A 27,680-nucleotide genomic window follows, 5' to 3' on the forward strand; every position below is an offset into this window, starting at 1 on the left:
CCCGTCACTCACCGCAATCCCCGCTCTCAGCCCCGTCACTCACCCCAATCCCCACTCTCAGCCCCGTCACTCACCGCAATCCCCACTCTCAGCCCCGTCACTCACCTCAATCCCCACTCTCAGCCCCCTCACTCACTCCAATCCCCGATCTCAGCCCCGTCATTCGCCCCAATCCCCACTCTCAGCCCCATCACTCAGCCCAATCCCCACTCTCAGCCCCATCACTCGCCCCAATCCCCACTCTCAGCCCCGTCACTCACCTCAATCCCCACTCTCAGCCCCGTCACTCACCCCAATCCCCACTCTCAGCCCCGTCACTCACCCCAATCCCCACTCTCAGCCCCCTCACTCACTCCAATTCCCACTCTCAGCCCCATCACTCACCTCAATCCCCGATCTCAACCCCGTCACTCACCCCAATCCCCACTCTCAGCCCTGTCACTCACCCCAATCCCCACTCTCAGCCCTGTCACTCACCCCAATCCCCACTCTCAGCCCCATCACTCACCACAATCCCCACTCTCAGCCCCGTCACTTGCCCCGATTCCCACTCTCAGCCCCGTCACTCACCCCAATCCCCACTCTCAGCCCCATCACTCGCCCCAATCCCCACTCTCAGACCCGTCACTCACCCCACTCCCCACTCTCAGCCCCTTCACTCACCCCACTCCCCACTCTCAGCCCCATCACTTGCCCCGATTCCCACTCTCAGCCCCGTCACTCACCCCAATCCCCAATCTCAGCCCCCTCACTCACCCCACTCACCACTCTCAGCCCCGTCACTCACCGCAATCCCCACTCTCAGCCCCGTCACTCACCCCAATCCCCACTCTCAGCCCCGTCACTCACCCCAATCCCCACTCTCAGCCCTGTCGCTCGCCCCAATCCCCACTCTCAGCCCCGTCACTTGCCCCGATTCCCACTCTCAGCCCCATCATTCACCCCAATCCCCACTCTCAGCCCCGTCACTCACCCCAATCCCCACTCTCAGCCCCGTCACTCACCCCAATCCCCACTCTCAGCCCCATCACTCACCTCAATCCCCACTCTCAGCCCCCTCACTCACTCCAATCCCCGATCTCAGCCCCGTCATTCGCCCCAATTCCCACTCTCAGCCCCGTCACTCACCCCAATCCCCACTCTCAGCCCCATCACTCGCCCCAATCCCCACTCTCAGCCCCATCACTAGCCTCAATCCCCACTCTCAGCCCCGTCACTCGCCCCAATCCCCACTCTCAGCCCCGCTCACTCGCCCCAATCCCCACTCTCAGCCCCGTCACTCACTCCAATCCCCACTCTCAGCCCCATCACTCACCCCAATCCCCACTCTCAGCCCCGTCACTCACCCCAATCCCCACTCTCAGCCCCGTCACTCACCCCACTCCCCACTCTCAGCCCCCTCACTCACCCCAATCCCCACTCTCAGCCCCGTCACTCACCCCACTCCCCACTCTCAGCCCCATCACTCACCTCAATCCCCACTCTCAGCCCCATCACTCACCCCACTCCCCACTCTCAGCCCCATCACTCGCCCCAATCCCCACTCTCAGCCCCGTCACTCACCCCAATCCCCACTCTCAGCCCCGTCACTCACCCCAATCCCCACTCTCAGCCCCGTCACTCACCCCACTCCCCACTCTCAGCCCCGTCACTCACCCCAATCCCCACTCTCAGCTGTGGAGTCCTTGCTGAAACAGGCACCCATTCTGATTCAATGCTGGATATAAGCCCTTGCATAGGATTAGTCATTTGGTCACGTTTCGGGTGTCAGCCCTTACGATCATAATTTTCCCATTTTTCCAGCATTGGATATCATGATGCTGTTATTCCTGAAAAGGAAAAGTCCACCTGTACATTACCTGTGCATGCCCCCCTGCCGATAGGGTCTTGTTACAGCGCTCACATTTCAGACAGAACTGGTGCCAGTTTTTTCCAAGTGAGCTGACTCTTTCTGCTGTTTAGGGGAAGAAAAGGAAATTAACCAGTGAGGCTAGACCATTCGCCTGTCATATTCTGATCATTTGTTTCTTCAGTCATAATACAGATGCATACCCAGAATTTCCTGAAAACTAGCACAGCATTAATGGTGCATCTGCGATGTCTACGGTGTTCACTTTTCTCCTGGCAAAAAAGTTCAACTGAGATGTTAAACCACGAACCCTGCCTGCCCTCTTCAATGCATGCCAAAGATGTCATGTCACTATCAGGAGAAAAGCATAGAAATGGAAATAAACAATTTAGAAATCATGGCTGTTCTATCACTTAACTCCTTATACCTACCTTTGTATCATATCCATAGAGCAGGGGAGTTCTCCCCAGAGTCCTGGCCAATATCCTTTAAGCATCATCACTGGAACACATTATCTGGTTATGATCACATTGCTATCTGTGCGCAAATTGATTGCTATATTTCTACATTACAACATTGACTACACTTTGAAAATACTTCATTGACTGTGAAGCGCTTTGGGACAACCCAGGATCATGAAAGGGACTGTATAAAGCATAAACCTACATAGCCATTAGCCCATCGGGCCTGCACTGGCTCTTTAAAAGAGCAATCCAATTGGTCCAACTGCCCTGCTCCTTCCCTGTCGCCCTGCAAAGGTTTCACGTTAATGTACTTATCAAACTCCCTTTTGAAAATTCCTATTTAATCTGGAGAAGATGACAGAGATAGGGAGGTGCGAGGGATTTGAAAACAAAGATAACAATTTAAAAATTGATACTTGACCAGCAGCCAATGTTTGTCAACGAGCAGAGGGGTGATGGGTGAATGGAACTTGGTGTGAGTAAGGACATGGACAGCAGAGCACATACGAACATACATATTAGGAGCAGGAGTGGCCACTCGGCCCCTCGAGCCTACTCTGCTATTCAGTAAGATCATGGCTGATCTGAATGTAACCTTAACCCCACATTCCTGCCTACCCCCAATAACCTTTCACCCCCTTGTTAATCAAGAATCTATCCAGCTCTGCCTTAAAAATATTCAAAGACTCTGCTTCCACTGCGTTTTGAGGAAGAGAGTTCCAAAGACTCACAACCCTCAGAGAAAAAATTTCTCCTCATCCATCCATCCATTTTCACACTGCTTCTCCTGGTGAGGGTCGAGGTGGCAGTAAGCTGAGTAGGGCCGACCAGACTTCTCTTTGCTCAGCCACAGATTCCAGCTCCTCCTGGGGGATTCCCAGGCATTCCCAGGCCAGCTGAGAAATGCAATTCCTCCAGCGTGTCCTGGGTTGGCCTTGAGGTCTCCTCCCAGTGGCCATGCCCAGTACAGCTCCAGCAGGAGCCTACCAGGGGGCATCCATACCAGATGCCCCAACCACCTCATCTGGCCCCTCTCGATCCAAAGGATCAGAGACTCTATTCTGAGGCTCTCCCGGACTGTCGAACTCCTTATCCTATCCTGGATAGGATGCCCAGCAACCCTGCAGAAAAACCTCATTTCTGCTGTTTGTACCCACAATCTTACCCTTTTGGTCGTTACTCACAGTTCATGACTGTAGGTGAGGATGGGGCTGTAGATCAACTGATAAACCAAGGGCTTCATCCTAAAACTCAGCTCCCACTTCACCAGCACAGACCAGTAGAGTGCCCACAGAACTGCAGACACCGCACCAATCCACTGGTCAATCTCACGCTCCCCCCGCCATCACTCGCAAACAAGATCCCGAGAACTCCTCCACTAAGGGAGGCTGCTCCCCCTTACCTGTGTCAATGTATAAATTATCACACTGTATGGTAAATACCTTGTTAAAGACAAATACTAGTTAAACAGGTGATGGACATTGATTATCCCATCTAAGCAGAATACTGGAACACTTTGTGGGGAAGCTACTTGGAAGTCAGTAGCACTGAGGAGTTGTCTTGAAAATAAACCAGATTGAACCAAAAGACCAGCCTGGATTAATTCTTCTATTACAACCTCTTATTGTGAGTAACAACCTGGAGACAGCAAGTCCACACTTTTTCGGGAAAGAGCCATTACCTCAGATTTGAGGGTACTGATCCCAGCCGTGTCACACACAGCAGTAAAATGTTTGAGTGCGCAATGGAAATCACAGTCGGATGAGGCAAGAAGCACAACACTATCTGCAAACAGCAGAGGTGCGGCCCCCCAGGCCCAAACTGGATTCTTTCCGGATGTTGGCTGCGTCTTGATATCCTGTCCATGAAAATCACAAACAGGAGTGAAGGCAAAATGCACCCTCAGCGGAGTCCAATGCCCACCTTGAACAAATTCAACTTAATGTCGAGAATGCAGACACAACTCTCGCTCCGCCAACAGAGGGACCTGATGGCATGTCAGAGTGGTACCAGCACCTCATCCTCCCGCAGCACCTCCCACAAAATATCCTGAGGAATGCAGCCATATGCCTTTTCCAGGTCTACAAAACAGAGGTAAATTGGGTTAGCAAACTCCCACAAGCCCTCAAATATCTGTGAAAGGACAAAGAGCTGCTCACTGTTCCACAGCCAGGGTGGAATCTGCATCGTTACTCCTGAATCTGAGGTTCAACTAATGGATGACGTCTCCTCTCCAGCACTCTGGCATTGGCTTTCCCGGGGAGGTTGAGGAGTCTGATCCTTCTATAATTGGAGCACACCCTCTCGTCCCCTCTCTTAAAGATGGGGACCACCACCCCAGTTTGCCAATCCAGCAGTACTGTCCCCGCCTTCCACACAACATTGAAGAGGTGCGTTAACCACAACACCCCAACACTGTCCAGCACCTTCAACATCTCCGGACGAATCTCGTCCACCCCTGCTGCCCTATCGCTATGGAAGTCCTTGACCACCGCAGCAACCTCAGCAATAGCGTTAGACCCGAGCTCACCGGAGGGTTCTGGAGTTGTCTCCTGTAAGGAGGGAGTGGGCGTGTCCACCGGGTTGAGGAGTTCCTCAGAGCGTTCCATCCACCTCTCTGTGATCTCCCCAGTTTAGGTCAGTGTTTCCCTGCCCTTGCTAAGAACAGCTAGGGTGACATCCTGCCAACCCCTTATAAGGCGCTGAATGGTTTGCAGAACAACTTTGATGTTGTCCGATAGTCAGTCTCCATGGCCTTTCCAAACTCCTCCCAAGCCCGAGCTTTCGCTTGAGCGACCGCTGCTGCTATAGCCCTCCTGGCCTGCCGGTACCCCTCAACCAAATCAGGAGACCTATCCGCAAGCACTGCCTGGATAGCCTCCCTCATCACACCACGGGTCCTTGAGTTGCCACTGCGACAGGCACCAACCACCTTCAAGCTACAGCTTATTGCAGCCGCCTCAAAAATTGAGGTCTTGAACATGGACCATTTGGACTCAATGTCCTTGACCTCACCCGGGATACAAGAGAAATTCTTCCAGAGGTGGGAGTTGAAATCATTTCACAGAGAAACATCCGCCACACATTCCCAAGCAACCTTCTCAGTACATTTGGACCTCCCGTGACTGTCTGGCCCACATCCCACACACCGAATTGAACTCACCACCAAGTGGTGGTCAGTTGACAGCTCCACCCCACTCTTCACCTGAGTGCCCAGAACATACGGCCTTCAGTCTGATGACGACCTTCGACCTAAGGTGTTCTGGTACCAGGTACACTTATGTTCGAACATGGTGTTTGATATAGACAATTCATGGCCAGCACAGAAGTCCAATAACAATATCTGTGAGAGGGCACTCGGGTTCAGATCAGGGTGGCCATTCCTCCCCATCACCTCTCTCCAGGTGTCCCCAATGTTCTCCATGTGAGTGTTGAGGTCTCCCAGTAAGACTACAGTGTCGGTAGGTGGCACCCTATTGAGCACCAATCCCACCATCTCTAAGAAGACTAAGTTCTCCGAGCTGCTGTTTGGCGCATAAGTGCAAACAACAGACAAAGACTCGACGCCTCATTGAGGCAGCCCCCTCATCCATTGGGACAAGCTCAACTGTGTAGCAGTCAGCCCGGGTCTTCTGAGTATCCCCACACCCGCCCAGGGCCTCTCACAGGGGCCACTCAAGAGTAGGAGCATGATCACCCTCGATCGAGAAGTTTGGTTCCAGAGCCAACAATGTGTGGAGATGAGACCAACTATACTTAGTCAGTACTTCTCCACCAGCACCAGCTCCTTCCCCACCGGTGAGGTGACGTTCCATGTCCCAAGAACCAGTTTCCATTGCCAAGGTCTGGTCCGTCTTGATCTGTCCCTCTCTTGCTCACTGTCACACTGGCATCCCACCCTTTGCTTGCAGGTGGTGGGCCCAATGGCAGCTCCACAAAGTCATTTCAGGCTGAGGCCAGCCAGGTTACGTGGGTGGCCCCGGCCACCAGAGCCTCACAGGCAAACACCACCCATAGAGTGTGTCCCAAGAGTGGGTCCTGGTATCCCTGTTCTGGGTGAGGTTCTCTCTGTTATTTCTCAAACCATTTGGGGGTCTTTGGTGGATTGCTCTTTGTCTGGGCCCTCACTTTGGACCTTTTCACCAAGGGAGACGCTAACAGGAGTTCTAGCCTTCAGGCAAGATAACTCCAGGGATTCACTGGATCACACAACCCACCCACCCACCACCCCCACCCCCCTCCCACCAACCACCATGACAAGGTTACAATCACCGGAGGGGGTCCTCATCTCTGTCTTAGTTGGGTGACCCCTATTTTTAAACAGTGACCCCTAGTTCTAGATTCTCCCATAAGAGGAAACATCCTCTCCACATCCACCCAGTCAAGACATCTCAGGATCTCAAAGGTTTCAATTAAATTGCCTCTTACTCTTCTAAACTCCAGTGGATACAAGCCTAACATGTCCAACATTTCCTCATAAGACAACCCGCCCATTCCTGATATTACTGTACACAGTACGCTAGATGTGGTCTCACCCATGCCCTGTACAACTGTAGCATAACCTCCCTACCTTTGTAATCAATTCCCCTTGGAATAAATGATAACATTCTATTCGCTTTCCTAATTACCTGCTGAACCTGCACAAACTTTTTTGATTCACGCATTAGGACATACAGATCCCTCTGAATCTCAGAGTTCTGCAATCTCTCACCATTTAGATAATAAGCTTGATTTTTACTCTTCCTGCCAAATTGAACAATTTAAAATTTGCTCACATTATTCTACATTTGCCAGATCTTTGTCCATTCACTTAACCTATCGATGTCACTTTCTAGCCTCCTAATGTCCTCTCCACAATTTACTTTCCTACCTATCTTTGTGTCGTCAACAAATTTAGCCACCAATCCTTCAGTCCCTTCATCCAAGTCATTTATATAAATTGTAAAAGGCTGATGACCCAGCACTGATCCCTGTGGCACATCACTCGCCACATCCTGCCAACCAGAAAAAGACACATTTATGTCAACTCTGTTTCCTGTTAGCCAGCCAATCTTCTATCCATGCCAATATGTTATCCCCTACACCATGAGCTTTTATTTTCTGCAGTACTCCTTGATGTGGCACTTTATCAAATGCCTTCTGGAAATCTAAGTACAGTACATCCACCGGTTCCCCTTTATCCACAGCACGTGTGACTCTTTCAAAGAACTGGTTAAACATGATTTCTCTTTCACAAAACCATGTTGACTCTGAATGACTGCCTTGACTTTTTCTAAGCGCTCTGCTATGACATCTTTAATAATAGCTTCAAACATTTTCCCTACGACAGATGTTAGGCTAATTGGCCTTTAGTTTCCTGCTTTCTGTCTCCCTCCCTTTTTGAATAAAGGAATTACATTTGATATTTTCCAATCTAATGGAATCTTCCCTGAATCCCGGGAATTTTGGAAAATTAAAACCAGTGCATCAACTATCTCACTAGCCACTTCTTTCAAGACCTTAGGGTGAAGTCCATCCGGACCTGGGGATTTGTCAGTCCACAGCCCCAACAATTTGCTCAATACCACTTCCCCAGTGATTGTAATTTTCCCGAGTTCCTCCTTCCCTCTCATTTCCTGATTCACAGCTATTTCCGGGATGTTACTTGTGTCCTCTATAGTGAAGACCGAAGCAAAAATGTGTAGATTAAAATCCCCCATGATTATTGCTGTACCTTTCTGGCAAGCTTCCATTATCTCTTCTTTCATACTCTATCCTACCGTGGAGTTAATTTAGGGGCCTGTACACCACCCCCACAAGTGACTTCTTGCTGATGGGTGAACAGAACTCGGTGCAAGTCAGGACACAGGCAGCAGGATTTTGGTTGACCTCAAGTTTACTGGGGAATAGAATATGGGAGGTCAGCCAGTCAAGTCCAGAGATAACAAAGGCATGAGTGAGGGTTTCAGCAGCAGATGAGCTGAGGCACTGACAAATCAATTGTCCCTCGGTTGGGAAGGGACTAAAAAAGTGAATTTCCTTTGTAATATTGCTGGGAATGTGCCATGAAATAATTAAAAATGTTTGTGTGTTTGGTGTAATATTTCACCTCAAGTTGTTCTTCCGACCATATATTCGTGCCATCACTAAGACAACCTATTTCTCCTCTGTAACTCACACAACTCCATCCCTGTCTCAGCTCAGCTTTGTTACCTCCAGACTTAACCATTCCAACACTGGTCTCCCACCATTAAAAAGCTCTGCTGCCGCAGCCTAACCTGCAACAAGTCCTGCTTATTCATCAAGCCTTTGTTCACTGCCCTACATTTGCTACCAGTCTGGCAATGCTTCAATTTTAAAATTCTCATCCTTGTTCTTAAATCCCTCCATCCTTGCCCCTTCCTATCTCTGCAATCTCCAGCCCTACAACCCCACAACATCTCTGCTTGCCACTAGTTCTGGTGCTTTTTAATCATTCCACCATTGGCAGCTATGCCTTCAGCTGCCTGGACCCTAAGTTCTGGAATTTCCATCCTAACCTCTCCACCTCTCTCCTCTCTTTCTTTTGTTCCTTAAAACCTACCTCTTTGACCAAGTTTAGGTCAGATATCTTAATATCTCCTTATTTGGTCAGTGATGTTCACATCACAAGAACACATTTTTAAAATCAGAGAACGCGATGGGACAATACTAATCACTTCCATCCACTCGGGAAACTGTCCAACTCCTACTCTCTGCTTCCTCCGTCTTAAACAGTTTCTAATCCAACTTGTTATCTGTGTTAAAGGCTTTCCAATGGTCCAAGTACAACACATCCGTTGCACATCCCCCATCCACTGTATCTGTACCTCCTCAAAGACCCCCAGCAGCTTTCTCATAACTTATCTCCCTTTCTGAGATCCATGTTGCTGTTCTAATTAATTCCACTTCACCTAGACATTTACTCATTTCATCTTTTACAGGCATGTTGCCTACCACAGAGGTTAAACTGGCTGCCCTGTAATTACCCAATTACCCAACACTGGCCAATCTGTAGATTGTCAATTCACTTCTATTCTCATTAGATCCCCGAATGACAGTGCCCAATTTGAAATCTGTATAACTGAATAGGTTTTAAGTGATCTAAAATCAAACCCTTGTAGTTTCTAGAACCTCTGATATTTCATCCTCCATTGTCCCAGGATCCTTGCATTCCCATCAGGTCCCAGAACCTTGTCCTCCTTTAGCTTAACTATTAGCTTAGGATACTTTTACTTATCACTATCCTCTCATCTCATTGTTAACCAATTCAGGATTTATCTCAGAATCCTTCTCATTTGGAAACACTGGAACCATGGGACATGGATGTCACTGGCAAAGCCAGTATTTGTTGCCCATCCCTAGTCACCCTTGAGAAGGTGGAGGTGAGCCACCTTCTTGAACAGCTGCAGTATGTTGTATGTTGGTTAGTCTAGCTTCAGAATGATTACTGAAATGTTTTTATGTTCAACAAGTGCTTTATTTTCTACAAATAAACTATGTACAGCTATCCATGACTAGGTGTTACACTGCTGAAGCCATGAACATTGTCCCTCTCCTCTCCATGTGTTCTAGAGCAGGTGTTGAACAAGTACTTTGAATCTGTCCTTATAAATGAAGATGCTTCCCAAGCCAAGGTGAGAGAGGAGGTAACTGGCACACTAAAAGTAATAATCTTCCAGTCTTCCTTAGACACAGGGTAAGTGCCAGAGGACTGGAGAATTGTGAATGTTACACCCATGTTCAAAAAGGGATGCAATGATAAAGCCGGCAACTACAGATGAGTCAGTTTGATCTCAGTGGTATGGAAATTTATGGAAACTATAGTGTGGAATAAAATCAATAATCACTTAGACAAGTGCAGGATAATTAAGGAAAGACAGCATGGATTCATGAAGGGAAAATCATGTTTAACTAACTTCCTGGAGTTTTTTGAGGAGGTAACAGAGAAGGTTGATAAGGGAAATGCTGTTGATGTGGTGTATATGGATTTTCAAAAGGCATTTGATACAGGGCCACACATCAGACTTGTGAGCAAAATGCTAGCTCATGGAATAAAAGGGAAAGTAGACCCTTGGGTAAGAAAAATTGGCTGAATGACAGGAAACAGAGAAATGGTTGTTTTTCAGATTGGAGTAAGGTTTGTAGTGGAGTTCCCCAGAGGTCAGTGTTGGGACCCTTGCTCTTTCTGCTGTATATTAATGACATAGACTGCAGAGTGCAGGGCATGTTTTAAAAATTTGCAGATGATACGAGGACTGGAAATTTTATCAAATGTGATGGGGATAGTCTTGAATTTCAAAAGGACATAGACATGTTGGTGGATTGGGCAGACAAGTGGCAGATGAAGTTCAATGCAGAGGAGTGTGAGGTGATTCATTTTGGCAGGAGAAATATGGTGAGACAGTATGAAATAAAGGGAGAAATTCTAAAGGAGGTGCAGGGACAGAGGGACCTCAGTGTATATGTACACAAGTCATTGAAGATGGCAGGGCGTGCTGAGAGAGCACCTAATAAAGCATATGGTATCTTAGGCTTTATTAATAGAGGCATTGAGTACAAAAGTAGGGAGGTCATGTTGAACATGTATAAGACACTAGTTAAGCCTCATCTGGAGTACTACATCCATTTCTGGGCTCATACCTGAAGAAGGATGTGAAGGCATTAGAAAGAGTACAGAGGAGATTCACAAGGATGATTCCCATCATAGAGAACTGTAGCTGTGAGGATAGATTGGAGAGGTTGGAATTGTTTTCCTTGGATAAAAGAAGGCTGAGAGGAGACTTGATTGAGGCATTCAAGATCCTGAGGGGTATGAACAGGGTAAATAGTGAGAAGCTGTTCCCACTCAAGAGAACATCAAGAACTAGAGGGCACAGATTCAAAATAATTGGCAAAAGGGGTAAATGTGATGTGAGGAAGCATTTTTTCACCCATAGGGTGGTTGGAGTCTGGAACAAACTTCCTGAGAGGGTGGAGGCAGGTTTGATTGAGGTATTCAAAAAGGAATCGAATTGCTACCTGAAAAGTGAGAATGTGCAAGGTTATGGGGATAAGACAGTGGAGAGGGACTAGGTGGAATGTTTTTTCAGAGAGCCAATGCATAACCGATGGGCCGAATGTCCTCCTTCTGCACTGTAAAGATATTGTGATACTGTGATCATTATGGGAGATACTATTTACACAATCTCACCCTTACAAACCCTAATGCCACATTCCCCCCCACCCCACCCCTACCAAGTCTTTATCCACATTCTTTACATTCATATTTCCATTTACCCCATCTCCCCTCCAAGTCTCTGACTCCACAGTTTCAATCCGTCAGAGGCTTCACAAGTCTCCCTGACTGTGTTCTTGTCAGATTTGGAAAACCAGTTATCTCTCTCTGAACTCCTTTTTCTTGACTTGGATGGTCTTCATTGAGAATTCATTGTGGTATCTGATTCTTTATTCATTTCTGACTCAGCTTCTGGCTTTTCCAAATGTGTGAATGATTGTCATCTTTGACAAATAGAAATAAGATTCCTCTGGTTTCTATGTATTGTATCTTCTGAAGAATCCACTAAATAAAATCTCTGTTGGTTATCATCTCTCTGGACTATTACTCCTTCTTTCCCTGGGTCCAACTTCTGGATCTGGACTTGATCCATTTTGTCCTCTCTTTACTGTTATACTTTTGTATTGTTTTGTCAAAGCTTTTCATCTTGCACTCATCAGGACAATCGCAAGAATACCAATGTCAGGGGAAGCAACAACTTTATACTGTATGAGAAGACAGTGCTGATTGGTTGGCAAATGGACTCTGATTGGTAGAAGCATTGCCAAGGAGAATGTACCAGTTAATGGTGACTGACAGTTAACTGCCAAGCAGTGTTCAAAACTTAAACCAGGCATCTTGACTCTGATTGGTCAAAGCATTGCCCTGAGGAATGAACCAGTGAATGGCCATCACTTATTTTGTTTAGCTGAAACAGGCACAATGTTTCTTTCTGTCTGCAAAGAACACACTACATCAAGGTGATCAGGACCTGCCACCATTAATTCATTGAGCTTATGAACTCGGCAATTCACGCAGTTGAGTTCAACTTTAATGACACCATGTATGTCCAAATAGATGATGCTGCCATGGGATCCCCTCTAGGCCCAGCTCTCACAAACATCTTTGTTGGGTTCTATGAGAAACGTGTCTTCAATGGAATGACACCCAACCTCCTACCCCTTGCATATTTCCAATATATGGATGCTACGTTTGCTATATATAAATCCATTGCAGCATGTAATAATTTCCTTACATGTCTTAATGTGCTCCATCCTGCCTGAAATAGAGCAGTCAAATTAACTTCCCTTCCTTGACGTACTAGTTGAGAAATCTGCCAGGCAGTTCTACACCATGGTTTACCGCAACCCTTCCTTCACTGGTCAATACACATGCTGGGATTCTTACAGTTACATGTGCTATAAAATTGGCTTTATCGGCAATCTGTAAATGGGGCCAAAGCCATTTGCTCACCTTGCAAGCTCAGTGCCGAAATAAGGGCATCAAAGGCATCCTGCAGGATAATGACTACCCTGATCAGATCATTTTGCGCTATATATCACACAAACTCATGAACGGCTCTAAAATTACCACGTTCAGCCCTGAAAAGTGCCCAGTCCACCTCGGATTACCCTGGAAGGGCAAGGTATCACAAAATTTTGAGCAAAAGGTGGAGCTAGCTGTTTCACACTGCAGGAGCAACACAAGTGGTAATCGCCACGAACAGGATGCTGCCGTCAAGCCAAAAAGACATTCTGCCTATCACACAAATGAGTAATGTAGTATATGAATTTCAGTGCCAGTGTGATGCTCGGTATGTAGGCTGTATGTCCCAAAGACTGGTGAATCGTATCAAACAGCATTTCCCAGCCGCTGTTCACAACGGGCAAGGTACAGACCGTATCTAAACAACCCGTGCTCGCACAACTCAAAACACAGTGTCCAACATTAGATGTGATTCCGTGAATGGATAACATTTGCTAAATAATCCTCAGTGTGCTAAAAATTACGCTGACAACCAATTGAAGACTGTCAGTCAGGCTCACAGTGTGGTGCATTTGTATGTACTGGAAACTACACATGTTAATACACAGGGCCCTGTTCTTTGCAGTTAGAAAGAACATGTATACATATTGCACCTGTTTCAGCTAAACAAAATAAGTGACAGCCATTTGCTGGCTCATTCCTCAGGGCAATGCTTTGACCAATCAGAGTCAAGTTGCCTGGTTTAAAATTCAAACAATGCTTGGCAGTTAACTTTCAGTCACCATTAACTAGTGCATTCTCCTTGACAAAGCCTCTACCAATCAGAGTCCACTTGCCAACCAATCAGCACTCTCTTCTCATACAGTATAAAGTTGTTGCATCCCCTGACATTGATATTGTGATTGTCCTGATGAGTGCAAGACAAAAAGCTTTAGCAAAATGTCTTTTTTCAGCAATACTCAAGTTCTATACTACCAAATGACTATTTGTTATACTTTTCTCTCTTTAATTGATTTTGCAGGCTATCTTCACATTTCGCTCCCCCTCCTTGCTTCTTGAGTTTTCCCTCTTTCCTTTGTTGTATTTTTCTATCCTTCCTCACGTCTGCAGTGATAGTCCTGTACCTCTAGCCCTGGCAGTAACTCTTTACTTAGAATGGGAAACTGTGAGGAATCCACCTGATCAATGTCTTGGTTTCCCTCAAAATCCAGCAGACCTGGTTTATCAATAAGTCCACTTTCTTCCCACGTAGAAAAGTCGGACATTGCGTGGCTTGGTTCGATGTCTAGTTTTTGACTTCCTTGACTGCTGGCGTTCTTGATGACCACTTTTGGTGGATGGATAGGTGTAGATGAACTTTCTAGAAGGTCACCGCTGTTGGATGAATGTGATATTTGAACAGAGTACTCTGTCACCCGATTTTCAGCTTCCACTTTCGAAGCGATGCTACAGAGTGATGATCACACTCATTCTTGTGTTTTTTCTGGTCTGATTTTTTTCATTGTGAATTGGAGTGTGGGTATACTTCCATTCTACTGGACCTCCACCTGAAAAACAGCTGGACTATCAAAAGTCAGTGCTGAAGTTACAATCCAGATCTTCATTGCAATTGAATAGTTTCAGGGATTCATTTCTAAAGTCCCCCTGGGATTCTTGCTGATTGACTCTTCCACTTTCCTGATAAGATTGAGGTCTACCCAAGCTCTTCTACTTAAAGAGAATTTTTAATTCTATAGAACAAACAATGTTTCCACTATCTGTTTTTCCTGGTACTGGAGTGTTGCCTGCAACTTTCCCTTGACTTTTAGTTCAATCCCTCCTGGACCATATAGCTGGAAATCTGAAACAAGAACAGAAAATGCTGGAAAAACTCAGCAAGTCTAGCAGCATCTATAGAGAAAGAAGCAGAGTTAATCTTTCGAGTCTATATGACCCTTCTTCAGAGCTGTTGGCTGCAGACAAAGCGTTGGTAACCAGAGTTCATTGTCAGATGAAACCATTACGCTTGCTCTAGTATCTAGTTTGGAGTTGGTGCTATGTCTTTTGCCATATATATCTGCATTCCAGAATGCACGATTGGGGTCATTGATCTCACCCAGGAAGTAGTTTTGTTCTTTTCCAGCGGAAATTCTTCAACTTCATTAATAGCCTCATGTGTGAAGACTTTTTTTTGAAACCACATCTTTCTGAAGTGGCCAATTCTTCTGCAGAGAAAGCATTCTGCAATGATTGCAGGACACTGTTCACGTTTGTGGGTCTCTTTGGTGCCACTGCGCTGGCAAGGTTTTACGATGTCTTTCCCTCCAAATTATACCTTCTTTTCTGATGCTTCTTTTACATTCCTGGGCTTAAGGAACTGCATGGTCACTGGAGGTTTCCTGAGCCAAGGTTTTTCTTCACCTCTCAGTATTACCCTATTATGTTTTCGGAACACTGTTTGTCTCACCAGCTGGATTGCTTTTTCTAAGGTGAGGACTTCCTTAGGTTGAAATAAGTCTGATAGAGATTCATCGGTAACACTGACTAAATGTGGTCTCTTATTAATTTTGTTTTTAGGTCTCCATACTCGCGTCCTTCAACCAGCCTGTAAAGGTCATAAATAAAAGCATCTACAGGTTCACCCGGGCTAGACCCTTTTGTTGAATTTGGCCCTTTCCAGAATTTTATTGCTCCTCAGGTTGAAATAGTTATTGAAGGCTTCCAAGACTTCTTCAAATGTTGCCAGAGGTCTTACTGATGATGCTCTGTCTTGCAATAACATCTATTACTGTTCCTATGGTGTAAAGTAACGTGTTGGCCTGTTCAGCTTCAGGCTGGCTGTCCAACCCTGAAGTAATTCAGAAGCTCAAAATCATTCTCTCCAAAGTGTCTAGTGTTGAGTTTGATTTGGTCCTTCCAGGTGTCCAAACCTCTCAGGTAGTATAAATGTAGGATCCATGGCTTTTCTAAGCTTTTATGTAGTTTACCTGAAGTTTTAAAATTTTCCTCCCAGTATGTGAAACTTTCTCACGCTGTTCAGCCCCTTACCTCTGCAGTCACTGTCTCTCCCTGGGGGATCTCTCAGCAAGACTCGGTGTTTATTTCTCGAATGCTGCAAAGCTATTAAAAACTACTTTGCCTTAAGTTATTTTAATAATCTCTTCACTCCCTTCCCCTGGAGCATTGAATATTTGCAGCCACTTTTCTTTTTCTTTTGTGCTGCCTCACACTCGCCAGGTGTCGAGGTGCTGAGCTTAGACCTGGACTGCAGGGTTTACTGTGACTCGCCCTTGCTAGGGATCTGGTTTTCCCAGTGCTGCATGTTCAGTGTGTCTTTAAAATCGAGTTTTACCCTTTTTATGGGTTGCTCACCAGCTCTATGATCTTTGCTTAGTTCTCTGACTCAAAGCCTACGATTGCTGGATTGGGATTTTCTTCACATGCTGAGGTGCAGCCCTAAATGACTTTTAGCATTGATTTTCTGACTCTTCCTACCACCACTTGGAGTTCTTCAACTGAGCTCTGCAGTTTTTACATTCAGTCTTCTTTAAAGTTAAATTTTCAGCATTTTACTGCTGCCACCATGTTGCATATTGGTTAGTCTAGCTTCGGAATGATTACTGAGATATTGGTATGTTCAAACAACAACTGGTTTATTTTATACCAGCTATTTTATAGCTATGCCTTTTTGTCCTAAATATCAAGTACCCTTGGATATTCAGCCTTGGTCACCCTGCAGCCATTTTTAATTCATTCATAGGATGTGGGCATCACTGGCTCGGCCAGCATTTATTGCTCATCCATAATTGCCCTTTTTCAGGGCACATTGCTGTGGGTCTGGGGTCACATGTAGGCCAGACCATGTAAGGGCAGCAGATTTTAGTCACCATTAGACTTTTAATTCCAGATTTTTATTGAATTCAAATTCTACCATCTGCCGTGGCAGGATTCAAACCAGGTCCCCAGAGCATTACCCTGGGTCTCTCGATTACTAGTCTAGCAACAATATCACTATGCCATCACCTCATATCATACCCATTTACATCTATTTGAGCTGTTATTTTGTCCACCATATTGCAGATGCTCTGTGCATTCAGATACAGTGTCCTTGTATACCAATCACTGAAAGCAAGCATGCAGGTGCAGCAAGCAGTTAAGAAGGCAAATGGTATGTTGGCCTTCATTGTGAGAGGATTAGAGTACAGGAGCAAGGTTGTCTTTCTGCTGCTGTACATGGCCTTGGTGAGACCACACCTGGAGTATTGTGTGCAGTTTTGGTCTCCTTACCAAAGAAAGGATATGCTTGCCATAGAGGGAGTGCAGCAAAGGTTCACCAGACTGATTCCTGGGATGGCTGGATTATCGTATGAGGAGAGATTAGGCCAACTAGGCCTGTATTCACTGGAGTTTAGAAGAATGAGGAAATCTCATTGAAACATATGAAATTCTGACAGGGTGGGACAGATTGGATGCAGGGATGATATTTCCTCTGGCTCGGGGTCTAGGACAAGAGGTCACAGTCTCAGGATACAGGACAGGTCATTTAGGACTGAGTTGAAGAGAAACTTCTTCAGAGGATGGTGAACCTATGGAATTCTCTACCAAAGAAGGTTGTGGAGGCCAAGTCACTGAATATATTTAAGAAGGAAATAGATAGATTTCTAGATTTTAAAGGCATCCCAAGCGGTATGGGGAAACAGTGGGAGTATAGCGTTGAGATAGAGGATCAGCCATGATCATATTGAATGGTGGAGCAGGCTCAAAGGGCCGAATGACCTACTCCTGCTTCTATTTTTCTATGTGTTACACTGCTGAACATTCTCCCCCTTCTCTCCTAGTCATGTATTCTCTTACATCATCATTATGAGTGGTGTTATTTACACAGCCCCACACATTTAACCCTTACAAACTCTAATACTACACAGTCCATGTGGTATAGGTACACTAACAGTGCTGTTAGGGAAGGAATTCCAGGATTGTGACTCAGCGACCCTCGCTAATTATCCTGCTAGTGTCTGATTATCCTCCATTAACTCAGAATCCTCTCCTCTCAAGGGTCTCTAGTCACAGTTAAAAATTCCCTTTTAACAGACATATCTGTAGAATATTTTACTCTTCTTTTAAATATTTTTTCAGATTCTCCCCTCACATGCTCCCTATCCTTTTTTTTAAAAAGTGGCATACATATATTAAAACTTTCCAATTTTCTCTTTAAAACTATCTCATTGTCGAAATACAGATCCGTGTGCCAATTTCTCCTGCCACCTCACACGGGCTAACTCACTCTTTCTAAAACCTGCCCATACAAAAGGTTTTGACAAAGTAAATAAGGAGAAATAAATCTTTCCTATGTCAGAAGGGTCAGTAACCAGAGGATACACATTTAAGATTATTGGCAAAAGAACCAGAAAGGACCACTCAGCTCCTGACCTCATTACAGCCTTGTTTCAAACATGGACAAAAGAGCTGAACTCCCGAGGTGAGGTGAGAGTGTCTGCCCTTGACATCAAGGCAGCGTTTGACCGAGTGTGGCATCAAGGAGCCCCAGCAAAACTGGAGTCAACAGGAATCAGGGTGGAAACTCTCCGCTGGTTGAAGTCATACCTAACACAAAGGAAGATGGTTGTAAAAACAAAAAAACTGCGGATGCTGGAAATCCAAAACAAAAACAGAATTACCTGGAAAAACTCAGCAGGTCTGGCAGCATCAGCGGAGAAGCCTTGTTTCAAACATGGACAAAAGAGCTGAACTCCCGAGGTGAGGTGAGAGTGTCTGCCCTTAACATCAAGGCAGCGTTTGACCGAGTGTGGCATCAAGGAGCCCCAGCAAAACAACGTCAACTCTTTTCTTCTCCGCCGATGCTGCCAGACCTGCTGAGTTTTTCCAGGTAATTCGGAAGATGGTTGTGGTTGTTGTGGGTCAGTCATCTCAGTTCCAGGATAACACTGCAGGAGTTCCTCAGGGTAGTGTCCTCAGCCCAGCCATCTTCAGCTGCTTCATCAATGACCTTCATTCTATCATAAGGTCAGAAGTGGGGATGTTCACTGATGGTTGCACAATGTTCAGCACCATTCACGACTCCTCAGATACTGAAGCAGCCCATGTCCAAATGCAGCAAGACCTGGACAATATCCAGGCTTGGACTGACAAGTGGCAAGAAACATTTGCGTCACAGAAGTGCCAGGCAATAAACATCTTCAACAAGAGGGAATCTAACCATCGCCCCTTGATGTTCAATGGCATTACCATCACTGAATTCCCGACTACCAACAACCTGGTGGTTACCATTGACCAGAAACTGGACTGGACTAGCCATATAAATACTGTGACTACAAGAGCAGGTCAGAGGCTGGGAATCCTGCGGCAAGTAACTCATCTCCTGACTTCCTAAAGTCTGTCCACCATCGACAAGGCACAAGTCAGCAGTGTGATGGAATACTCCCCACTTGCCTGGATGAGTGAAGTCCAGCACATAGTAACAAACAGCGGCAGCTGTGCGATTGGCACCACATCCACAAACATTCACTCCCTCCACCACCGACGCACAGTAGCAGCCGTGTGTGTACCATCTATAGGATGCACTGCAGGAATTCAATAAGGTTCCTTCGACAGCACCTTCCAAACCAGTGACCTCTACCATCTAGAAGGACAAGGGCAGCAGATAGATGGGAATTCCACCACCTGGGAAGTTCCCCTGCAAACTACTCACCATCCTGACTTGGAAATATATCACCGTTCCTTCATTGTCGCTGGGTCAAAATCCTCAAACTCCCTTCCTAACAGCACTGTGGGTGTACCTAACCACATGGACTGCAGCGGCTCAAGAGGGCAGCTCACCACCACCTTCTCAAGGGCAACTAGGGATGGGCAACAAATGCTGGTCTAGCCAGTGAAGCCCATGTCCCGTGAAAAGAAAATAATGAAAAATAAAACTTTGCAAGGCTAAGGGGAAATAGCAGGGGCATGCAACTAATTGGATAGCTCTTTCAGAGCACTGACACAGCGATGATGGGCTGAATGGCCTCATTCTGCATTGAACGATTCCAATCTGGTGTCATTTTTCAATTTATTTTCTCTAACTAAAGCCATGTCAAATTATGGTTACTGTTTCTGAGATGCTCACCCACTACGTCCCTAATACTCTTGCTCAGCCTAACCCAACCTTCACAGTGTAAATCACAGAAGTCTCTTGCACCTCCCACCACCAGTTATATTAGCCTAGTCTTTTCCAAATTTAGCGGTAGACTAACCCCACACACCACATACACTCTCAGATTAACAGTCATCGGAGATGACAGGGTACATTATATCACACAGCCTTCTCTGACTCACTCATCCAAGCTGAAAAGATCGTGGCCAAGCAACTACATATTTATCACTTTATGGGTGCATTGAAACATAGAACTTAGGAGCAGGAGTAGGCCATTTGGCCTTTCAAGGCTGCTCTGCCATTCGATAAGATCATGGCTGATCTGATTGTGGTCTCAACTCCATTTTCCTGGCTGCCCCCCTTAACCCTCGACTGCCTAGCCTATCAAAAACCTCTCTCACTCAGCCTTGCATAAATCCAATGTCCCAGCATCCACTGCTCTCTGGGACAGAGAATTCCACCGACTAACCACCATCAGAGAAAAAATTCTCCTCCTCTCCATCTTAAAAGGGAGACCTCTTATTTTTAAATTCCATTCCCTAATTCTAGTCTCCCCCACAAAACATCCTCCAGGTATCCATCCTATCACTTCCCCTCAGGATCTTCTATGTTTCAATAAAATCACCTCTCATTCTTCTAAACTCCAATGGGTATAAGCTCAACCTGTCTTTTTGCCCACTCAATTAATTTATCTATATCCTTTGTAGACTATTTGCCTTATCTTGACAATTTACTTTCCTACCTATCTTGGCGTCATCGGCAAATTTAGCTACAATACATTTGGTCCTGATTTAACTTGTAACACTGCATAAACTGCTTTGACACAGGTCATACCACACAAACTGGAACCACCTTGTATCAGCTCACAGGCTCTCCACAACTGTCCACTCCTCACCTCATGTCCCAGGAACACATGCGGACCTAAACTCCTCTCACCAATGACTAGGCTGGACAGGCAAAAATATCATCAAAAAGGTTATCATTTTCTTTTACTGGGGTGGCGGACTGGAGGATTGGGTTAAAGGAAAGGGGAGAAATATAATAACAAGACATGGAGAGCAGGCAGAAGCAACAATCTTAGGAGGAACCTGACACAGCCTGACACATATAAAAATAACATACAAGGAAGCCAAATAGGCTGGGGGTCTTGTTTCTTAAAAAGAGAAAGTTGTTTATGAAGGGATTTGAGAGAGTAGTTGTAGAAGGTGTTTCCACTTGTGGGGGCAGACCAAAGCTAGAGAGCATGAATATTAGATAGGCACTAATAAATCCAATAGTAAATTCTTTACTCAGAGAGCGCTTAGAATGTAGAACTCACCACACAGGGAGTGGTTGTAGCAAGTAGCTACAGCGAGGTAAGTACATGAGGGAGGAGGTTATGCTGATAGGGTGAAATGATGTAGGGTGGGAGGAGGCTCATGTAGAGCACAAACCAAGTGGGTTGAATAGCCTGGTTCTGAGCTGTTAAATTCTTGGTAATATACGGGACGAAATACTCAACAGGACATAATGGTTCTTTTGTGCTGCTGAGGCTATGGAAACATGCTCAGTGCAAGGCAGTCAGGCTGGGATAGATATTGCAGATAGACTGTTCAACTGATGCCCTGGAGAATGCTCAATTAGTACTGGAGATCAGGGAGACAGACATTTTCTCTTCTTGGCTGTTACACCGATGTATAATTGAAAAGAAAGTCAGTGAGTTAAAGGAATGCACGGTTCGGGACTCCCAGATGACTTGTCTCTGGTTTTGTACTTCAAGTACTGATCTGAAAGCTCAACCATGACCCTCTGCCTTTAAAGACTAAATACACTGTCACAAGATTCTCTGACCCACCTACTCACTCACCCACCCATCGCATCCACCTGCCACCCCACCCACCTACCGCCCTTCACCTCAGGTGGAGTTAAAAGCTCAGAGAATTCACAAACATCTGCCCGGAACCCAGGACATGCACTTTCAGTCTGACACATCAACAGTCAAACCCTTCAGACCCACAACTCTTTTCTTGGTTCATCGATGACTGTATCAGTGCCGCTTCATGCTTTCACCTGAACTTGGAAAAATTGATCAATTTTGCTTTCAATTTCCACCCCTCTATCACCTTCACATGGTCCATCTACAACAATTCCCTTCCTTAACCTCTCTGACTCCATTTCCGGTGATAGGCTGTCCACCATTATTCATTACAAGCTTACCAACTCCCACAGCTCCTCACACTCCGCTTCCTGTAAGAGCTCCATCCCATTCTCTCAGGTCCTTCGCCTCCATCACATCTGTTCTGATGATGCCACATTTCAAAATGACACTTCTGACATGTTTTCCCTAACCAAGGTTCCCACCCACGGTGGTTGACAGGGAGCTCAGTTATGTCCGATCCATCTTCCGCACCTCTGCACTCACACATTCCCCTCCCTCCCAGAACCATGAAAGGGTCCCCCTTGTCCTCAGTTTTCACCCCACCAGCCTCCGCATTGAAAGGATCATCTTCCGCCATATCCACCAACTCCAGCATGATGCCACCACCAAACACATTTTCCCCCTCACACCCACTGTCGGCATTCCGTAGGGACCGTTCCCTCCGGGACACCCTGATCCACTCCTCCACCACCCCCAACTCCTCATCCCCTACCCACGGCACCATCCGATGAAATTGCAGAAGGTGCAACACCTGCCCCTTTACCTCCCCTACCATCACCGTCCAAGGCCTTCAGGTGAAGCAGCGATTCACTTGCACCTCCTTCAATTTGGTCTAACATATTTGCTGCTCCCAATGTGGTCTCCTCTACACTGGGGAGACTAAAAGCAGGCTGGGTGACTGCTTTGCGGAACACCTTCGGTCTGTCCGGAAGCATTACCCAGACCTCCCTGTCACTTGCCATTTCAACACTCCACCCTGCTCTCATGCCCACATGTCCGTCCTTGGCCTGCTGCAATGTTCCAGTGAAACTCAAAGCAAACTGGAGGAACACCACCTCATCTTCCGATTAGGCACATTACAGCCTTCCGGACATTGAGTTCAACAACCACAGATGCTGCCAGACCTGCTGAGTTTTTCTAGTGTGTTCTTTTTTTATTGTTTTCCTACAGACTGACACATCCACAATCAAATCCTTCAGACTGACTGTCCACATTCAAACCCTTCAGGCTGACACATCTACAATCCAACCCTTCAGACTGACACTTCCACAATCAAAAACCTCAGATTGACACATCCACATTCAAACCCTTCAGTCTCACACGTCCATAATCAAACCCTTCATACTAAGACGTCCACAATCAAATGCGTTAGTCTGACATGTCCACAATCAAACCCTTCATTCTGACACATCGACAATCAAACCCTTCAGTCCGACACATCTACAGTCAAATCCTTCAGTCTGACACATCCACAATCAAAGCCGTCAGTCTGACACGTCCGCATTCAAACCCTTAAGTCTGACACATCCACAACCAAACTCTTCCATCTGATATATCCACAATCAAACACTTCAATCTGACACATCCACAATTATGGCCTTCGGTCTGAAACATCCCCAATCAAACCCTGCAATCTGACACATCCTCAAACAAACCCTTCATTATGACATGTCCACAAACAGACCCTTCAGTCTGACACATCCACAATCAAACCCTTCAGACTGACACTTCCACAATCAAACCCTTCAGACTGACACTTCCACAATCAAACCCTTCAGTCTGAAACATTCACAATCAAACCCTTCAGTCTGAAACATCCACAATCAAACCCTTCAGTCTGACACATCCACTAACAGACTATTCAGTCTGACACGTCCACAATTAAACCCTTCAGTCTGAGACATCCACAATCAAAGCCTTCATTCTGACACGTCCACAATCAAACGCTTCCATTTGACACGTCCCCAGTAAAATCCTCCAGTCTAACACACATAATAATCAAACCATTCAGACTGACTGTCCACATTCAAACTTTTCCATCTCACACATCATCAATAACCCCTCAGACTGACATGTGCACAATCAAACTCTTCAGACTGACATGTCCAAATTCAAACCCTTCGACTGCCACATATACAATCAAACCCTTCAGACTGACACTTCCACAATCAAAAACCTCAGATTGACACGTCCGCAATCAAACCCTTCAGTCTCACACATCCATAATCAAACCCTTCATACTAAGACGTCCACAATCAAATGCGTCAGACTGACACGTCCACAGTCAAACCCTTCAGTCCGACACATCTACAGTCAAATCCTTCAGTCTGACACATCCACAATCAAATCCTTCAGTCTGACAGTCCACAAACAAGCCCTTCAGTCTGACACATCCACATTCAAACCTTCAGTCTGATACATCCACAATCAAACTCTTCCGTCTGACACGTCCACAATCAAACCCTTCAGTCTGACACATCCACAGCCAAACTCTTCCATCTGATATATCCACAATCAAACACTTCAATCTGATATATCCACAATTATGCCCTTCAGTCTGAAACATCCCCAATCAAACCCTGCAATCTGACACATCCACAAACAAACCCTTCATTATGACATGTCCACAAACAGACCTTTCAGTCTGACACATCCACAATCAAACCCTTCAATCTGATACGTCCACCATCAAACCCTGCAATCTGACACGTCCACCATCAAACCCTTCTGTCTGACACGTCCACCATCAAACCCTTCTGTCCGACACATCCACAATCAAAGCCTTCTGTCCAACACGTCCACAATCAATCCCTTCAGACTGACACTTCCACAATCAATCCCTTCAGACTGACACTTCCACAATCAATCCCTTCAGACTGACACTTCCACAATCAAACCCTTTGGTCTGACACATCCACAATCAAACCCTTCAGTCTGACACATCCACAAACAGACTCCAGTCTGACGCGTCCACAATTAAACCCTTCAGTCTGAGACATCCACAATCAAAGCCTTCATTCTGACACGTCCACAATCAAACCCTTCCGTTTGACACGTCCCCAATAAAGTCCTCCAGTCTAACACACATAATAATCAAACCCTTCAGACTGACTGTCCACATTCAAACCTTTCCATCTCACACATCATCAATTATCCCTCAGACTGACACGTGCACAATCAAACTCTTCAGACTGACATGTCCAAATTCAATCCCTTCGACTGCCACGTATACAATCAAACCCTTCAGACTGACACTTCCACAATCAAATACCTCAGATTGACACGTCCACAATCAAACCCTTCAGTCTGACATGTTCACAATCAGACCCTACAGGCTGACACGTCCACAATCAAACCTTTCAGTCTGACAGGTCCACAGTCAAACCCTTCAGTCTAATATATCCACAGTCAAATGCTTCAATCTGACACGTCCCCAATCAAACCCATGAGTCTGATATATCCACAAACAAACCCTTCAGTCTGACACGTCCGCAAACAAACCCTTCAGTCTGACACGTCCAGAAAACAAACCCTTCAGTCTGACACGTCCGCAAACAAACACTTCAATCTGACACGTCCGCAAACAAATCCTTCCGTCTGACACGTCCACAATCAAACATTCCATCTGACACGTCCACAATAAAACCCTTCAGACTGACTGTCCGCATTCAAACCCTACAGTCTGACACATCATCAATCACCCCTTCAGTCTGACACGTTCACATTCAAACCCTTCCGTCTGACACATCCACAATCAAACCCTTCAGACTGACACTTCCACAATCAAACCCTTCAGACTGACACTTCCACAATCAAACCCTTCAGACTGACACTTCCACAATCAAACCCTTCAGACTGACACTTCCACAATCAATCCCTTCAGACTGACACTTCCACAATCAAACCCTTCAGACTGACACTTCCACAATCAAACCCTTCAGACTGACACTTCCACAATCAAACCCTTCAGACTGACACTTCCACAATCAGACTCTTCAGTCTGAAACATCCACAATTAAACCCTTCAGTCTGACACATCCACAAACAGACTATTCAGTCTGACACGTCCACAATCAAACCCTTCAGTCTGAGACATCCACAATCAAAGCTTTCGTTCTGACACGTCCACAATCAAACCTTTCCGTCTGGCACATCCCCAATAAAATCCTCCAGTCTAACACACATAATAATCAAACCCTTCAGACTGACTGTCCACATTCAAACCTTTCCATCTCACACATCATCAATCACCCCTCAGACTGACACGTGCACAATCAAACTCTTCAGACTGATATGTCCGAATTCAAACCCTTCGACTGCCACGGATACAATCAAACCCTTCAGACTGACACTTCCACAATCAAAAACCTCAGATTGACACGTCCACAATCAAACCCTTCAGTCTGACACGTTCACAATCAGACCCTACAGGCTGACACGTCCACAATCAAACCTTTCAGTCTGACACATCCACAGTCAAACCCTTCAGTCTGATATGTCCACAGTCAAATCCTTCAGTCTGACACGTCCGCAAACAAACCCTTCAGTCTGACACATCTGCAAACAAACCCTTCGGTCTGACACGTCCGCAAACAAACCCTTCAGTCTGACACGTCCACAAACAAACCCTTCAGTCTGACACGTCCGCAAACAAATCCTTCAGTCTGACACATCCACAATCAAAGTCGTCAGTCTGACACGTCCACATTCAAACACTTCCGGCTGACATGTTCACAATCAGACCCTTCAGTCTGACACGTCCCCAATCAAACCTTACGTCTGACACGCCCACAATCAAACCCTTCAGACTGACTGTCCGCATTCAAACCCTACAGTCTGACACATCATCAATCACCCCTTCAGTCTGACACGTCCACATTCAAACCCTTCGGACTGACATGCCCAAATTCAAACCCTTCAGACTGACACTTCCACAATCAAACCCTTCAGACTGACACTTCCACAATCAGACCCTTCAGACTGACACTTCCACAATCAGACCCTTCAGACTGACACTTCCACAATCAGACCCTTCAGACTGACACTTCCACAATCAGACCCTTCAGACTGACACTTCCACAATCAGACCCTTCAGACTGACACTTCCACAATCAGACCCTTCAGACTGACACTTCCACAATCAGACCCTTCAGACTGACACGTCCACAGTCAAACCCTTCAGACTGACACGTCCACAGTCAAACTCTTCAGTGTGACACATCCACAGTCAAACCTTCAGTCTGACAGGTCCAGAATCAAAATCCTCAGCCTGACAGATCAACAATCAAACCCTTCCAATTCAAGAAAGATTAAAAACACGAGAGTTAGTATCAGCCTTTTAAACCAACTGTAGAAATGGTAGGAATGTTAATCATTCTCTTGACTGGGTTCAACCAGTCATTCTGACCCAGATTCCTAGCAGAGGTCATTGAATCAGGATGCATCATGACAGAGAAATATTTAACCAAGATAAACAGAGGACCCCAGGGTCAGCAGAGCTCCAATGTTTATAGGTGGAGACTCTTATCAATACAAGAGATTGCCTGGGAGGTGACCCCATACAATAAACAAAGCTTATATTTATATACTGCCTATAACACAATAAAATGTCCCAAGGCGCTTCACAGAAGCACTAAAAAATGTCACATGATAAAAAGCTTAGCCAAGGAGTTTGCTTTTAAGGACTGTCATAAAGGAGGAACAAAAGATAAAAAAGCAGAGGTTTAGGGAGTGAATTCCAGAGCTTGGGAGCCAGGCAGCATTTTAAAATTAATTTACATGATGTGGGCATCACCAAGGAG

The 27,680-nt window shown here is 45.8% G+C and overlaps 1 protein-coding gene across 3 annotated transcripts in view; it reads right to left on the reverse strand.

The window, feature by feature from the left end:
- The window catches only part of LOC121278022 (cysteine-rich protein 2-like), a 308,579-nt gene that overhangs the window by 270,293 nt on the left and 10,606 nt on the right, over positions 1 to 27,680 (reverse strand). For 2 of the 3 annotated variants that reach the window (XM_041188030.1, XM_041188028.1), the window contains exon 2: positions 1,860 to 1,954. In XM_041188030.1, coding sequence (XP_041043964.1) covers positions 1,860 to 1,954 — 95 coding nt within the window. The remainder of the gene's footprint in view (positions 1 to 1,859; positions 1,955 to 27,680) is intronic. The other variant, XM_041188029.1, reaches the window with a different exon arrangement.

This window comes from Carcharodon carcharias, chromosome 5 (genome assembly GCF_017639515.1).
Source record: "Carcharodon carcharias isolate sCarCar2 chromosome 5, sCarCar2.pri, whole genome shotgun sequence".
Lineage (NCBI taxonomy): Eukaryota > Metazoa > Chordata > Chondrichthyes > Lamniformes > Lamnidae > Carcharodon > Carcharodon carcharias.